The sequence below is a fragment of the Galeopterus variegatus genome, unplaced genomic scaffold (genome assembly GCF_000696425.1).
Source record: "Galeopterus variegatus unplaced genomic scaffold, G_variegatus-3.0.2 Scaffold964, whole genome shotgun sequence".
Classification (NCBI taxonomy): Eukaryota; Metazoa; Chordata; class Mammalia; order Dermoptera; family Cynocephalidae; genus Galeopterus; species Galeopterus variegatus.
Window position 1 is genome coordinate 218714 of NW_007727075.1, and position 16209 is coordinate 234922.

General features: G+C 46.3%; 1 protein-coding gene across 1 annotated transcript in view; it reads left to right on the plus strand.

Moving 5' to 3' along the window:
• The first annotated feature begins 1690 nt into the window (after nt 1-1690).
• The window catches only part of LDLR (low density lipoprotein receptor), a 29039-nt gene continuing 14520 nt past the window's right edge, over nt 1691-16209 (plus strand). The window contains exons 1-5 of the mRNA XM_008573787.1: nt 1691-1843; nt 12203-12325; nt 12746-12868; nt 13810-14196; nt 15240-15362. Of these exons, the coding sequence (XP_008572009.1) occupies nt 1777-1843; nt 12203-12325; nt 12746-12868; nt 13810-14196; nt 15240-15362 (823 nt within the window). The 5' untranslated portion in view covers nt 1691-1776. The remainder of the gene's footprint in view (nt 1844-12202; nt 12326-12745; nt 12869-13809; nt 14197-15239; nt 15363-16209) is intronic.

Here is a 16209-nt window from a genome sequence, read left to right on the forward strand (position 1 = left end):
AACCGGCCATCCCTATATGGGATCCGAACCCGGGGCCTTGGTGTTATCAGCACCGCACTCTCCCGAGTGAGCCACTGGGCCGGCCCGAACTGACTTCTTTTTAATGTAGCAAATAGGATAAGAAATGGAATTTAATGGGGACAACTCCTAGTACTTGCCTATCCTTGTAAACTTTCCCGGGTGATGGATAATTATCTCATTTGACCCTGACATTTGGCTGGTAAGGAGATCTGAAGCCTTGACCTTGGTGTTATAACACCGCATGCTCTAACCAGCTGAGCTAACCGGCCAGCCCTGACCCTGAAACTGAATCTGACAATAGAGGAAGTATCATTATCTCCCCTTTACAGGTTGGGAAAGCTAATTTACTTGCCTGAGGTCCAACTCCAAAGCTGGGCTCTTCACTGCCAAACACTCTGCTTATGAATTTCCTCCTCTGGATTAATCGCCATTTTTATTTCTACATACAATTTTTCTTTTTTTTGTTATGGGGATCCAAACCCTAGACCCTGCCGTTACAAGGCTGAGCTCTAACCAATTGAGCTAACCAGCCAGCCCCAATTTTCTGAGGGCTCAATTATCCTGTCTCTATCTCCTTTCATGGGTTTCTCAATAATGCTGCTGAGAGGTTAGCACTCCCCGATAGAGTCAGTTTGCAATACCCCAGAGAACTCCAGCTCTTTCCTGGGGAACCCTCCCAGATTGCCAGACCCTTTGTGTTCAGGTAAGTAGCCAACCCCCCAAAACCCAAAAGAGACTCCGGTCCGCTCACTGGTTGAGCGCGGTGCAGGCGCGACACCGAGGGTTGCGATCCCGTTACCAGTCACGAAAAAGGACAAAAAGGAAAAAAAAAAAAAGAGAGAGAGAGACTCCTTGATTCTTAGAAGTTTCTCTCCATCACTCCTCCGTTTAGGCAGCCAGGCTGAGCTGCAGAAGCAGGTTTGTTTTGATTTTGCTCGAGGGAGAAGAAACCACCCTTCTGTTAGTAAAGCAAATCCTTTTCCTAAAAGGATAAACCAATATTTATGTCCAGACTCCAGGTATTGGGGTCAATTGATTTTTGACATGTTTTTCCTCGTAATTCTTCCAAGTGCTGGATCCCACAAAACAAAATACTTTCTTTGGCTGTATTTCATGAAGATTTTATTTAAATTCCTCATTGATTACTGTTTATAAGGCAATTTAGAATAATCACCTAAAAACAATGTACAGCTAAACTAAGCTGAAAAAATCTACATGCAATTCCTAGAAAGGGAAAAGTAAATATAGAAGGGTTTTTTTTTTCCAATATTTCTAGTTTTTCCTTTTGAGGCAGAGAGATCATTAGGCTATTAGAGGATTTGAAAGGACGGTTGTTACTTCTTTAGGCATGAATGACAAACGTAGCACTTAAACGTTAAGAAATTCCAGGGGGTTCTTCCAGGAGACGCCTTTCCAGTTTTGGGGGGTCAGCTCTTCACCGGCGACTGAAATACAACAACCCAAGTTGCCTGCCCTGGATCTGCTTTGGGACTGGAATCCGAATCAGGGTTTCACGGGTTAAAAAAGGCGATGTCACATCAGCCGTTCGAAACTCCTCCTCTCCCTGTGAGGTGAAGACATTTGAAAATCACCCCACTGCAAACTCCTCCCCCTGGTAGAAACCTCACATTGAAATGCTGCAAATGACTCTGGCCTTTAGTGCAGTCGCCGCCTGGCCACGCGAAGGCCGGGTGTTCTGCGGGGACACAGAGTGCTGTGGTCCGGGGCAGGACGTTGCGGGCAGAGGCTGCGATCATGCGACCCGCGGAACGGGGGCTGCGCTGGGCCACCGCCCTGCTCCTCATCGCAGCAGGAGCTGCAGGTAAGGCTTGCTCCAGGAGCCTGCGCGGGGTGAGAGAGAGCCCCCGAACTCCGGGAGCCCCTTGGTTATTTGGGGGAGGAGAGCGAAAAAATAATCACTCGGTCCGGGGAAACTTGTGGGAGAATGGCACGAGGTCCTTCCCGTACGGTTGGAGGGGGTGCTGAGGCGGGCGCAAGGGTTTGGGGGAGTCTGGGGGGATCAGGGGAAACGGGGCGCGGCTCCCCGCCTCGGGGCCTCCACGTCTTTCTCAGAGTGGGGTACGGGGACCTCCGGTCCTAAAATGAGGGGCCCCCCTCCCCGCCAATCAGTTTCCTAGGGGCGAAGGCGACTGGAGACCCGGCTGGTCCACACGCGCCACGCCGAGGGCTACAGCGCCCCGCCCCCTCCGCCCCGCCCCCCAGCTCCCATTGGGCGCAGTCCGAACACGCGAGGCTCGAGCCACTCCCCTCACCCAATGGGAGGTGGCAGAAGCAGAGGCGCGGGCCGAGAGGGGCGGGGCTAGGGCGGAAGTCGCCTCGCGCCGTTTCTGGGTGAGGCGGCAGCACGGGAGGTTTCGCTTCAGTCCCGGGCTCCTGTGACAGAGGAAAAGTCACGGGCCCCCGAGCCGCTTCTGGTCACTCTCGCCCGGGCGCCCTCGGCGGGACCTCCGTCATCCCCACCTCGTCTTCGGGGCCGCCCTAGCTCTGCCCGCCCTGGTTTAGTTCACAGACGTGCCGCAGGCCACCCTCTACGCCTCGGTTCCTTTCGGAGCTGAGTCGTTGCCTTGGAAACTCTCCTGCCCCGCCTTGGTCCGTAGCCGAGACCTGCAGCCGGGGCGAGGCAGGGTCTCGGAGGGCGACACCGGGACCGACCCTCAGGGTGGCCTTTGTTCGGAGGCCCAAAGTGGATTCGGTTGAGTTGCCCACATGGCGACTTTTGGTTTTTGGGGGGGAGGGTAGATCCGAATTTAGACTTAGACAGGAGGCTAGTTGGTGCTTGATCTTGAGTTACTGGTTTCTTAAGTGGCTTTAAATTAACTGCGGAGAGGCAGTCAGCTCCGCCCTGGGGACAGTAGTTAAATGGCCCTTTTCCTACTTAGAACCAGCTCAGCCTATATAAGGAATGGGATTGCCTGATGAACAGGATTGCAAGAAGCTTTTTTCTTTTCTTTCTTTCTTTTTTTTATTGGCAGGGCGTTGACTCTGAGTGGAGGGAGAGCTTTGAATCGCTGGGACATCACTGACACTGACACATCAGTTTTCCACTAGGAGGGTGCAGCAAGAAAATGTTGCTAGTGAGATCCTGAGCAAGGCCATGTAGCTCACTTTAGTGTCCTCTCTCCCTGGATGGCTGAGGATCTGATGTGTGGAGGCTCTGAGCCCTGATGTTTTTCCCAGACTTCCCAGAGCTGGATGATGTGTGTTTATAGTCGCCCTGGCTGCACTGGCTTGCTTGAAGGCATTTCGAGAGGAGAATTTCTTAATCTGTTTCCTTTAGGAATGGAATCTACACTGTGCGCCTGCACTTAGCCAGATCAAAATCAGCTAATAGTCGTGTTTGGTGTGTTAAAGAGGTCAGGGACTCAGTCAACTTCAGAGAAAGTAGAGCCGTCTTGTTGAGAGCTGTGTTGGCTTTAGCAGCAAGTCCCAGGGGGATTTTACAAACTTTTCTTCCAGGAGACGCACTGTAGCAGTGTGCCACCGGGCCGGCCCCTTAATCTGTTTCCTTTAGGAATGGAATCTACACTGTGCGCCTGCACTTAGCCAGATCAAAATCAGCTAATAGTCGTGTTTGGTGTGTTAAAGAGGTCAGGGACTCAGTCAACTTCAGAGAAAGTAGAGCCGTCTTGTTGAGAGCTGTGTTGGCTTTAGCAGCAAGTCCCAGGGGGATTTTACAAACTTTTCTTCCAGGAGACCACTGATAAAAGATAGGGTGTGCTTTCTCGAGACTCAAAAGCTTTAGGGGAATTTTGTTCCATGGTCTGTCTTTCTAGGCGTTTCCTGATCTTATCTGTAGGGTTCCTCCCCGGATAAGATCCAATTCTAGATGCTTCTGTTGCTGGGTGCTTTGATGGGCCTTTCCATGTCCCCTTTTCATTCTGGTTAAGTACATTAATAGAATCCATGCTCTGCCTAGCTGTCAAACGAATGGCGACTTGTTGCTAATAGACTCTGGAAGTCACCAGTAGTGAATAGTGACAGAGACAGGCTGCCCCTCCCGAAAGGAGCTAACAACAAAATTTACCATCAAGATAATGCCTGGGGAAAAATAAGCCCCCGTTTTGGGTATGGCACTGATCCATTGATTTCTCATTCATTTCCGGCTGAGTCTGTTCACTTCAGCCAGGGGATTTTCTATTTTCAGGGAAATGATTCTAGCTACAGTTTTGATTTCCCTGTCCAATATGATCTTCAGTAGCATGGGAAAGAAAACATTGAAAGCATTTACCACCTCATTTGTGTGCTGGGCAAAAAGCAGAAATGTGTATTCTCCTTTTCTGTTTCAATTACCTAGTTCCTGACTTGTCACCCGTGACATGAGAGATTGGAGGGGGTTTTTTCAGAGATTTTTTTTGAGAGGGGTGCAGTGCAGGGCTGGCTGGTGAGCTCAGCTGGTTAGAGCACAGTGTTATAATACCAAGGTCAAGGATTCAGATCCCCATACCGGCCAGCCACCCAAAAAAAAAGAAAAATAGAGGGGCACAGTGTTTGTGTCATTTTGGGCATCCGCAGCATGAGGAGATATGGGAACCTGGTGCTCTGGTTTGCTTTTGCTGAAATTCAAATAAACTAGTGTGGAAAACCCAAACATTGCTTAAGAAAAGCACAAAGAAGATGTGCTGTTTCTTGGGCTGTGGTGTTTGAAACAGTTCTGTCCCCTTGCTCAGAAAGGGCCATGCTGTGGGGACACCCACTGACGCACCGGCACTTGGTACTCCTTCTGTTCCTGAGCCCTGCCTGCACCATCCAGGCCACTGGGGGCTTATTTTGCAGGCTGCTATTGTAGCAGTAAATTCTACTTTTTACACATTGTCTAGAGGGCTGGCCAGCTGTCGTGTCATCTGTTGGGACAGAAATAGTAGAGGTGGGGTCTTCCTGTTGGAGTGGTCTTGAGATACCTGTGGCTAGCAAATGGTTAGAGAATTACAGCCAGGAGAAGGCTTGATGTCCAGAGAGGGTGATGTGAATTTGTTGTCCTTTATCTCTTTAAAGGGCTTCAGGTATTATTATTATTTCCAGTCTTTGTGGTGGCACATTTTATTTGTAAGATGGCCCTTTATGCAATGGATCAGTGCTCACCAAAGCTGAGGTCACTTGGTGGGGTGACTGAAGCTCCTCCTCCAATATCTTTATTGCCAGTGCCCCTTGCCTGAACTTCCCGTTTTATTTATAGTGAGAGTCCTGGAATCCCAATTGCTTTTTGCCCACCCAGTGTGTCAGCAAGCGATAAGTGACTCACTTCCTCCTTCCAGCACAATTGCAATTCAGCTGTGAGTCAGTGGGGTGTGGAAGATTCCGTCCAGGCACCTCCGAGGGAGACTTTCTGCACAGATCAGGGTTTGGATAACAGGATTACCAGTCTCTGTGGCCACTGCAAGTTCCAAAGCTCAACTCCTTCGCTTCTCACTTCCCTCCTTATTTTCTACCCATTCTCCTTGTTGCCTGAGCTCCCAACTGCGGCCACCTTGGACCAAGTTCTGTTGATCCTTCTAAATCCTCTTTATATATATAATTTTTTCCAGCTTTACCACTTCTATCCTCATTCTGTCCCTCCATACATACCTCTTCTAACGTCACCTGACCACTTTCCTAACCTCTAGCAGGTGCATTGGACTTGAACTTAGAAGACCCAGAGTTTTTTTTTTTTTAATGAGGTGGCATTGATATACTATAATGGACAGATATTAAGTGACCAGTTCAGTGAGTTTCATAAGTGTCTGCATTCATGTCACCATCTTCCCTTAGCATATAGGAGGGTACTTCGAAAAGTTGGTGGAAAAATAGAATTGAGAGATAACGCGCATCTCTTCATTAACTTTTTGAAGTACCCTTGTAGAATATTTATAACCTCCCAGAAAGTTCCCTTGGGACCCTTTTCAGTAGAATCATACCCTCACATGCACCGGAGGCAACCACTAATCTGATTTCTATCATTATAGTTTCGTTTTGTCTGTCCTAGAACTTCACATAGAAGCAATCATAGTATGTACTCTTTAGCAAAAGAAGCCGGAAACAACATTATGTTTTGGAGATTCGTGTGTATTTCAAACGGTTGTCCTTTCTTATTGCTGAGTTGAGTTCCACTAGATGGATATATCACCTGTGTGTCTGCTTAAAATCTGCATCAGCTTAAAAGCTGATGCTTAGGGGCTGGCCCGGTGGCGCACTGCTACAGTGCGCTGCTTGGGAGTGCGGCGGCGCTCCCGCCAAGGGTTCGGATCCCACATACAGACCGGCTGCTCACTGGCTGAGTGAGGTGTGGGAGCAGCGCCGAGGGTTGCGATCCCGTTGCCGGTCCTGGTCCGGTACGGGCACGACACTGAGGGTTGCGATCCGTTGCCGGTCAGTAAAAAAGAGACAAAAAGGAGAAAAAAAAAAAAAAAGCTGATGCTTATTTTATTAGTATCTGGGTTGGGCTCTTTTTCTGTTGTTCTTTAATCCTCCAACACCCTCTAGGAGATAGAGACTGCTATCCTCCCCCATTTTACAGTTGAGGAAACTGAGGCCCAGAAGGATTAAAAGTCAGTTACCCATTCTAGTTAAATGACCTGGAAAGCCATTTAAACCCAGACTGTCTGTCTAACTCTTTATACACTGCTGCTCAGGGAATCTACACTAATGTGCTGGGTGAACCATCAAAGTAGAAATGGATAGAGGCAGATTTTTCTTCTGTGGATCTTTGTACCAGAAATGCCAAATCAGATGTCTCCCTCTGTCCATGCATATTTGAGAATTCAAATAAATACACAGATGCATATACATAAAAAAAGAATGGTCTTTTCAAAATGTCACTTTTTATAAGTGAAAGCAACCAAATGTTAGTTTAATTTTGCTCCATATATTCAAGGGCAGTGGCTGGCTGGCTAGCTCTGTTGATTAGAGCTGGGTGCTGATAACACCAAGCTCCAGGGTTTGATCCCTGCACCAGCCAGCAAAAAAAAAAAAAAAAAAAAAGATACTAGGGCAGAGAAAGTGCACTCATCTGGAGGTTTAGGACAGTTTATGAATGAACGATAATGAAGTAACAACAAAATTGTATCAAGGTCCCTAGGAAGGTGGTTCTCAAACTGGGTCCCGGAGCTCCTGGCCCCACAGAACCCTCAGCTCAGGTTCAAGATTGGGTTCAAGGTTGGGTGAAATGTTCAAGGGAATTCCTAGGTCTCTGGCCTTGTCTTCCCTGGGTTAGAATGACCAAAGCCAACCAAAGCCATTTGCGAGATTATAGGGTTGCTGCAATTAGGACTAAAGCCAGAGGTATGCATTGACTGGCCTTCCGGAATATTTTTTCTTTATTTCTTTCTAAAAAGTTCAAGAATAAAGGATTCATAGAACAACCCTGAAGCAAATAAAAAATGAAGCTCTGTTGCCATAATTTCCTATGTAGACACACAGATAAGATTTTGTTTCTTATGAAAATAAGATCACACTGAACTCTTTTGCACCAGGCTTTTGTTGTTGTTGTTGTTGTTGCGGCTGGGGATCCGAACCCCTGATCTTGGTGGTGTAACACCGCACTCTAACCAATTAAACTAACCAGCCAGCTCTCCTGGCTTTTTTCCCACTTAACAAAATATATGTCTATATTTTATACATCTCTAACACAGATAATATAATATAAAGGTATAATGTAAATCTATATATAATATTTGGTGGCTGGCTGGTACAGGGAAACTGAACCTTTTACTTGGTGTTACAAGGCCATGCTCTAACCAATTGAGCTAAACAACCAGTCTATGTTAAGACATATTTAAATATAATCATCTGTATATCTATCTGTGTTATAGATGTATATAAAATATAGACATATAGATATATACGTACACTTTCATATAAAAATCTATAGATACATCTATATTTTATATAATACCTGTCATATATTGTTATATAAAATTTATATGTAATACTTATATAGATGCAGACATACCTTTTTACGTTAGATTTTGTATTAATTACCTATTGCTGCATGTCAAATTGCCCCAAAACTTAACAGCTTAAAACAAGACATAAGGGCCGGCCCATGGCTCATTTGGGAGAGTGTGGTGCTGATAATACCAAGGCCGCGGGTTTGCATCCCTATATAGGGATGGCTGGTTGGCTCGCTTGGGAGAGCGTGATGCTGACAACACCAAGTGAAGGGTTAAGATCCCTTTACTGGTAATCTTTTTTTTTTAAAAAAAAAAACAAGACATTTATTGTCTCACAGTTTCTCTGAGTCAGGAATTTGGAAGCAGCATAGTTACATGGGTATAGCTCAAGTTCTGTCATGAAGTTGCAATCGAAATGTTGGCAGGCACGAATGCGATAAAAAAAAGTGTTGGCGGAGAAAAAGCATATTTGCAGGGGCCACAGTCATGGGAAGGATCAGCCTCCAAGATGGCGCACTCAATTGCTTTTGGTGGGAGGTCTCAATTCCTGGTGGGGCTCTCCTAGGACTGCTGGAGTGGACGCGTGACATACAGCTGGCTGCCCTGGTGTAAGTGATTAAAAAGAATGAGCACAGCCAAAAAATAAAGCAGCCTGGCCAGTTAGCTTCATTGATTAGAGCACAGTGTTATAGCACCAAGGTCAAGGGTTCAGATCCCCATACCAGCCAGCCACAAAACAAACAAACAAAAAATGAGCACAGTAGAGGCTGCTGTAATTCGCATCACCTCTATTTTCCTATTTGTTAGAAGCGAAAAAAGCTTAGCACACACTCTAAGGGAGGGGAATTAGGCTCTACCTTTTTTTTTTTTTTTTTTTTTTTTCTTTTTTGTCTTAAGCATGCCTAACCCAGTTTTTTGGAAGGTCGGCATCAAAGCTGAACTGAACACTAACAGACGGTAGCTGAGCCAAGGGGAGGGGACTGCAGGGATGTGGGGTCTGAGATTGTGAAATCTTTACAGGCTCCAGTATGGGGACAGATTATGTGCCAGGGGTGAAGGTGTGTCACCTGTGGTCCCATGAAAGGAGATGTCTCCCTTAGTGTTGCAATTCTCGCTGCTGAGGGCTTGGAGACAGTTGGTGAAATCTTGTGACCTCAAGGACATTGCTCTCTTTCTCACTTATAGAAGAGGTTTGGGGCCTGTAATTTACAGGAAAAAGAGATGTCTGACGATATGCATGTGCAGAGGAGCTGGATGGGAGGAGGAAGTCATGGCTGTGCATTCATGAGCCTGGAGGAGAGGTTTCTAAGTGTGTTCCTTCTGCTCCTTCTGGCCGTGGGTCACCTTCAGCTATGAACCGCTCCCTCTGCTGTCTTAAATCTTGGCATTAATTTAAGTGGAGACTACAGTTCTTCATTCTGGCCAAGGATGGGGTGAGCTGGAGCCTCATAACTAAATCCATCATGGGTCTTTAAGCCTTTCTTGTATGTGGTTTCCCCTACAGTGTACTTTTTCCCAGATGCTCCGTAAATCTTTTTTTTTGGCAGCTGTCCGGTAAGGAGATCCGAACCCTTGAACTTGGTGTTTGTTAGTTACAACATCGCACTCTAATCAACTGAGATAAGCCCATAAATTTTTGAAGCTTCCTTGTTTGCTTTAAAGAACTGATGCGTTCTAATGTATGTAGTCTTTCACCTCGAGGACTTTTTTTTTTTTTTTCCTTTTTGTCTTTTTTCGTGACCGGCAACGGGATCACACCCCTCGGTGTCGCACCCGCACTGCGCTCAACCAGTGAGCGGACCGGTCTCTATATGGGATCCGAACCCTCGGCGGGAGCGCCACCGTGCTCCCAAGCGCCACACTCTACCGAGTGCGCCACCAGGCTGGCCCACCTCGAGGACTTTCAAAATCACCTTTATACACTAAGGTCAAGGGTTCGAATCCCCTTACTGGCCAGACATCCCCCCTGGCCCACCTCGAGGACTTTTAAAATCACCTTTATACACTAAGGTCAAGGGTTCGAATCCCCTTACTGGCCAGACATCCCCCCGCAGAAAATCACCTTTATACACTAAGGTCAAGGGTTCGAATCCCCTTACTGGCCAGACATCCCCCCGCAGAAAATCACCTTTATATTTTGGAATAGTACTAGATTTATAGAAAAGTTGCGAAGATATTGCAGAGAATTCTTACATACCCTCATACAGTTTTCCCCATTGTTAACATCTTACATAACTATGGCTCATTTGTCAAAACTAAGAGATTAACTCTAGACTTTATTTGGATTTCACCAATTTTTCCTGTAATGGCCCTTTCTGTTCCAAGATGCAATCTGGTATTCTATATTACATTTAGCCCTAAAGTTGTTTTTTTTTTGGCAGCTGGCTGTTATGGGGATCCAAACCCTTGATGTTGGTGTTGTCAGCACCACACTTTAACCAAGTGAGCTAATTAGCCAGCCCCTACCCCTAAAGTCTTTTGATCATAGTTTTAAGCAACTGGTCTCCAAACTCTGTTAATAAAAACCCGCAAAGATACGCAGGACAATGTGCATAGGTTATATGCAAATACAAACCTATTTTATATCAGGGACTTAGGCATCATCAGATTTTGGTATCCTTGGGGAGTTCTGGAACATATCCCCCATGAATACTAAGGGACGAGTGTATAAAACACAGGTTGTAAGATATTGACCCTTCAAGATCCAGAACTAAGAAAGGGAGGCTTCTCTCCTGGGGCAGGTAGAATCATTAAAGTATCTACACTCTTCTGCTCTTTTTGTCTGGAAAGTTCTTCCAGGAATGGAATAACTTTCTGGAGATGTGGTGTCGGCTTCAAGTATCATGCATTTATTAATTACCTTTGTGCAAAATGAGCTGATGACTAAATTTTGCACAAGCCATTAAATGATTTTTGTATGGCTAACATTAAAAATTGATGAAAGAAAAAAACATTCTTAATCTTCTTAAGAGGATAATGAAACATATAGTAAATTTAGCCTTTGACCAAAACTTATATTTTATGTAGTGTTTGCCTAGAAAACATCTGACACATGTGGATGACAGTAAAAAGGCAGATTCTGCTAGTTTCTTCTTCTTCTTCTTCTTCTTCTTTTTTTTTTTTTTGGTCTTATTACTTTATTCAAAAAGTGTGCTGAAATAAGCAGTCCTAATTTGTTATTGGCACTATTGTTTTAGTTTACATATAGAATCAGAGTTTATTGATTTGCAAAGTTTCTTTGATTCCAGTTCACACTTAACACCACATTCTAAACCAAAACTTAATATCTAAAACCAAATGCAGTCAATAGTATCTTGATCTCTTTTCCAAAGTTCAAGAATCATATATTTTAGAAAATTTCCCAGTTTGTTCTCATTTTTATCCAAAAATTCAAATTGTAGGAAAAGTTTTCTCTTATTACGTCTTTTGTTACTGTTTCTGTTTTTTTTTTTTTTTTTTTTTTTTTTTTTTTGTCTTTTTCCGTGTCTGGCAACGAATCTCAACCCTCAGTGTTGCCCCCGGACCGGGACCGGCAACGGGATCGCAACCCTCGGTGTTGCCCCCGCGCCTCGCTCAGCCAGTGAGTGGGAACCGGTCCGTATGTGGGATCCAAACCCTCGGTGGGAGCGCCGCCGCGCTTCCCAAGCGGTGCACTAGCGCAGTGTGCCACCGGGGTGGCCCCTGTTTTTGTTTTTTTCTTAAATCTGATCTCCAGATATACAATTATCTTCGCTGCTTGCCACCGGGCTGGCCCCTGTTTTTGTTTTTTTCTTAAATCTGATCTCCAGATATACAATTATCTTCGCTGCTGGATCTTAGTTTTCTGGCTTCTGCATTTATAATTTCTGATAATTATTTTTTCTCTTCATATTTTCTCTCTATCTACTAGATAAAACTCCTCAAATTTTTTCACCTTAGTGATTGCACTGGGTCAGTTTTCCTCATGACCATGTTTAATACACCAGATAATTTTCATTTCTTACTAAGGTGCACGGAAGTTCTAATATTTTGTTTCTGTACTTCAGCAGATCTATACTCTGGATTCAATAGCCAAGATGTCAAAGCCTTAAACATTGTTGCCAAGTCTCTCTTGGGTTTATTCTTTTATCCTCCACTATACTTCTGGGTTCATGAAATTTCATTGATTGTGTGTGTTTTGTTTCCTGAGACTCAGGCTGTTACTGACAGGAATACATTCCTGGTTCATCCTTTAGCTGGCAAGAAATACACATGGGAAGCATGGTCGGTTTCTGATTCTAGTACTGAGGAGCCTCCTTCCTCTTTTCTTCTCTCAGTGGAAGATAAGTGTGGGAGAAATGAGTTCCAGTGCCAGGACGGGAAATGCATCTCCTACAAGTGGGTTTGCGATGGCAGCTCTGAGTGCCAGGATGGCTCTGATGAGTCTCAGCAGACATGCAGTGAGTTCCCTTTGGGTGGGACCTTTTTTGATAATGGTGGGTGGAAAAGTGGCCAGTGGATTGATGTGTTCAACCACAAATTGGGTAGTGGGGAGAGGACATATTACTGGGACTTTCCTTCAATGGTTGTTGTTTTTCCAATTGAAGTGAAATTCACCTAACATGAAATTAACCAGCTCAGTAGTATTAATACATTCAGGATGCTATGCAGCCACCACCTCTATATCACTCCCCAAACCTTTACATCACCTGATGTCTAGTTTTTAACAAGCTCCACTAAATGCCTTTCTTATTCACCCATAAAGGTGGGATGGGCATCCTCTTTCTTGAAAGTTCTGGGCTTTTCCTTTGCAAAGATGGGACTGGTGCGGACCACTCGTCTTCCCTCTAAGTTACAGCTCAATCCCATTTCTCCTGTAGTGTCTGTCACGTGCAAATCGGGGGACTTCAGCTGTGGGGGCCGTGTCAACCGCTGCATTCCTCAGTTCTGGAGATGTGATGGTCAAGTGGACTGTGAGAACGGCTCGGATGAGCAAAGCTGTCGTAAGTGGCCTGGAAGTCTGCACCCCTCGGGGCCTTGTCCCAGTCTGGCCTGTGCTAATGATGCACCAGAGCTCTGGGGTGTGGACAGACTTTGTCCCCCAGGTGGCCCTGCCCGAGCTCCATTTTGGCTACTCCTCACTGGGCTCCACCTCCTGGGGGCTCGTACCAAGCCCCCTCCCACCCCTCAATCCCACCTTGACCAGGAGGCATTGCAGTGGGGGTGGACAGTGCCTCTTCTTAGGGTTGTCATGCCAGGTGCCTGCCACCCATGAGGCTGAGTGCGTCGTGAGTGCTCCCTGGCCCAATCTCAGTGACCCAACTAACCACCGAGAAGAAAAAGTCTTTACCGAGCTAGAGAGTTCCGCTAAAAGTCAAGGCCAGGAGTCCTAGAGGGAAATGCACTTTGTAGCTGGGAGTCTTCTTGGCTTTTTTTTTTTTTTTTTCCTTTTTGTCTTTTTTCGTGACCGGCAACGGATCGCAACCCTCAGTGTCGTGCCCGTACCGGACCGGGACCGGCAACAGGATCGCAACCCTCGGTGTTGCCCCCGCACCTCGCTCAGCCAGTGAGCGGGAACCGGTCTGTATGTGGGATCCGAACCCTCGGCGGGAGCGCTGCCACACTTCCCAAGCGGCGCACTGTAGCAGTGCGCCACCGGGCCGGCTTGTTCTTGGCTTTTTTAATAATAATGACAGCAAACCTGTCAATAATGGTACCATCATGCTGGTAAAGCCTATGAGTTATATAGCTATTAACTGCCCCATTCTCATAGCAATGCCAGGAGGCATGCACAGATGAGGAAACTGAGGCACAGAGGGGCAGCGGTTCAGAGTCCGGGGGTCTGCTAACTGGGGCCTCTATGTGGCACTGTGTTCCTGTCTATAGAACGGGCTGGTGTTGGGGCTCTGCAGTGACAGTGTGGCCTCCTCCCATGTCCCCACAGCCCCTAAGACGTGCTCCCAGGACGAGTTCCAGTGCCATGATGGCAAGTGCATCTCACGGCAGTTTGTCTGCGACCTGGACCGGGACTGCCTGGATGGCTCCGATGAGGTCTCCTGCCCAGTAACCACCTGCGGCCCTGTCAGCTTCCAGTGTAACAGCTCCGTCTGCATCCCTGAGCTGTGGGCCTGCGATGGTGAACACGACTGCGAGGACGGCTCCGATGAGTGGCCACAGAACTGCGGAGGCCGTGACACGTCTGCCACCCAAGGAGACAATGGCCCCTGCTCTGCCCATGAGTTCCACTGTGGCAGCGGCGAATGCATCCATGCCAGTTGGCACTGCGACGGTGGCCCCGACTGCAAGGACAAGTCTGACGAGGAGGACTGTGGTACGGGTGGGGATGGGGGGTCCCGTCACCTGTCCCCAGGCTCCCTGGGTGGGAAACAGGCAGTGACTTTAAGTACTTAAATGATTTCCAATCATGAAGCAAGAGAGTCAGTCCCATTTTGTGTTTCTTCCAGTCTTTCTGATTACATAGAGGAAACAGCAGCCCCAAAATAGACTCTTTTTCCAGCATTTTTTCCTCTCCAACTGAGCACTTGAAAATACAGTGTTCCAAAATCTTGGATTTTTTTTTAAAGGGGGGGACGGTCGGTTATTCTGCCTTCACATTTATTATAGGTTGAGTATTCCCAATCCAAAAATCCAAAATCTGAAACTTTTTGAGCACCAGCAGAATGCTCAAAGGAGATGCTCATTGGAGCACTTCGGATTTTGGATTTTCTGATTAAGGATGTTAAACTCTTAAGTATAATGTGCATATTCCAAAATCTGAGAAAACCCCAACTCCAAAACACTTCAGATACGGGACACTCACCCAAGCATTTCAGATAAGGGATACTCTCCTGTATCTCTTTTCACTAACATACTGAAATCAAACTTTTTAATTATATGTGTATTTTTTGGCAGCTGGCCGGTATAGGAACCTAAACCTAGACCTTGGTGTTATCAGTACCACACTCTAACCACCTGAGCTAACCAGCCAGCTCATGTATTACCTTTATTTTTATTTTTTTTTTTTTGGTCTTTTTTGTGACTGGTAAGGGGATTGCAACCCTTGGCTTGGTGTCGCCCGCACTGCGCTCAGCCAGTGAGCTCACCGGCCATCCCTATATAGGATCTTAACCCGTGACGGGAGCTCCGCTGCTCAAAGAAGCACCACTTTTTTGCGCTTAGGAGATGAGCCAGATCTTCTGCTGGGTCAAGAAGCCCCGGTGTGTTTTGCCATCTCTACAGCTTCCCCATCCACACGGCCGCCCCTGATGCCCAAGGCTTCTGTTGGCCTGTTGGGAAATTGCTGCTTGGAAGGTGCTAGTTCTTTTTCTCTGGTTGCCTCTCCTTGAGAGAATCAGCACACTCTGTCTTTCCCAGTTGTGGCCACCTGCCGCCCTGATGAATTCCAGTGCTTAGATGGGACGTGCATCCACGGCAGCCGGCAGTGTGACCGGGAGTACGACTGCAACGACATGAGTGATGAGCTTGCCTGCAACAACGGTGAGCCCTGGTCACCTGGCCTCCTGTCCTTATCTTTCAGTGTTTGCAAATGCTCCGTAGAGTCAGGGGACAGTGGGTCCCCGGTGAGGGAGGGTGTTTCCCTGGGTCAGCTGTGAATCCTTGGGCAAGTTACTTGACTACTCTGGGCCTCACTTCCGCTTATCTGAAAAATGTGCATAATGACACCACCAACTTCAGGACTGGGAGATTTAATAAAGTCGCTGTGTGTAGAGCTCAAGTCTTTAAACTCGTAGTTGTGTGTGCAGTCTAATTCCATGCAAAGCACATTCCTGAATTCATAACACAGCAGTTCCACTTCTGGGAAAGTGCTCAGGTGACAGTCACACCCATGCTCCAGAGAGGGACTGTGAGCAGCCCCTAAGAGCAAAACCTAATAGCAAAACTCTGGAAGCAACTAAAGACTCACCAGTGTAGAATTAATTTAATTTTATTATTATTTATTTTATTTTATTTATTTATTTTTTTAAAAGATGACCGGTAAGGGGATCTCAACCCTTGGCTTGTTGTTGTCAGCACCAGGCTCAGCCAGTGAGCCAACTGGCCATCCCTATATAGGATCCGAACCCGTGGCCTTGGTGTTATCAGCACCGCACTCTACCGAGTGAGCCACGGGCCGGCCTTAGAATTAATTTTAAAAACTTTTTTTATTTGTGGCAAAATACATGTAACATAAAATTACTATCTTAGTCTTGTTTTTTTTTGTGGCTGGCCAGTATTGGGATCCAAACACTTGACCTTGGTGTTATAACACCACACTCTAACCAAGTGAGCTTACCAGCCAGCCCCTTCATCATTTTTTTTTTTTTTTTTTTTTTTTTTTTTTTTT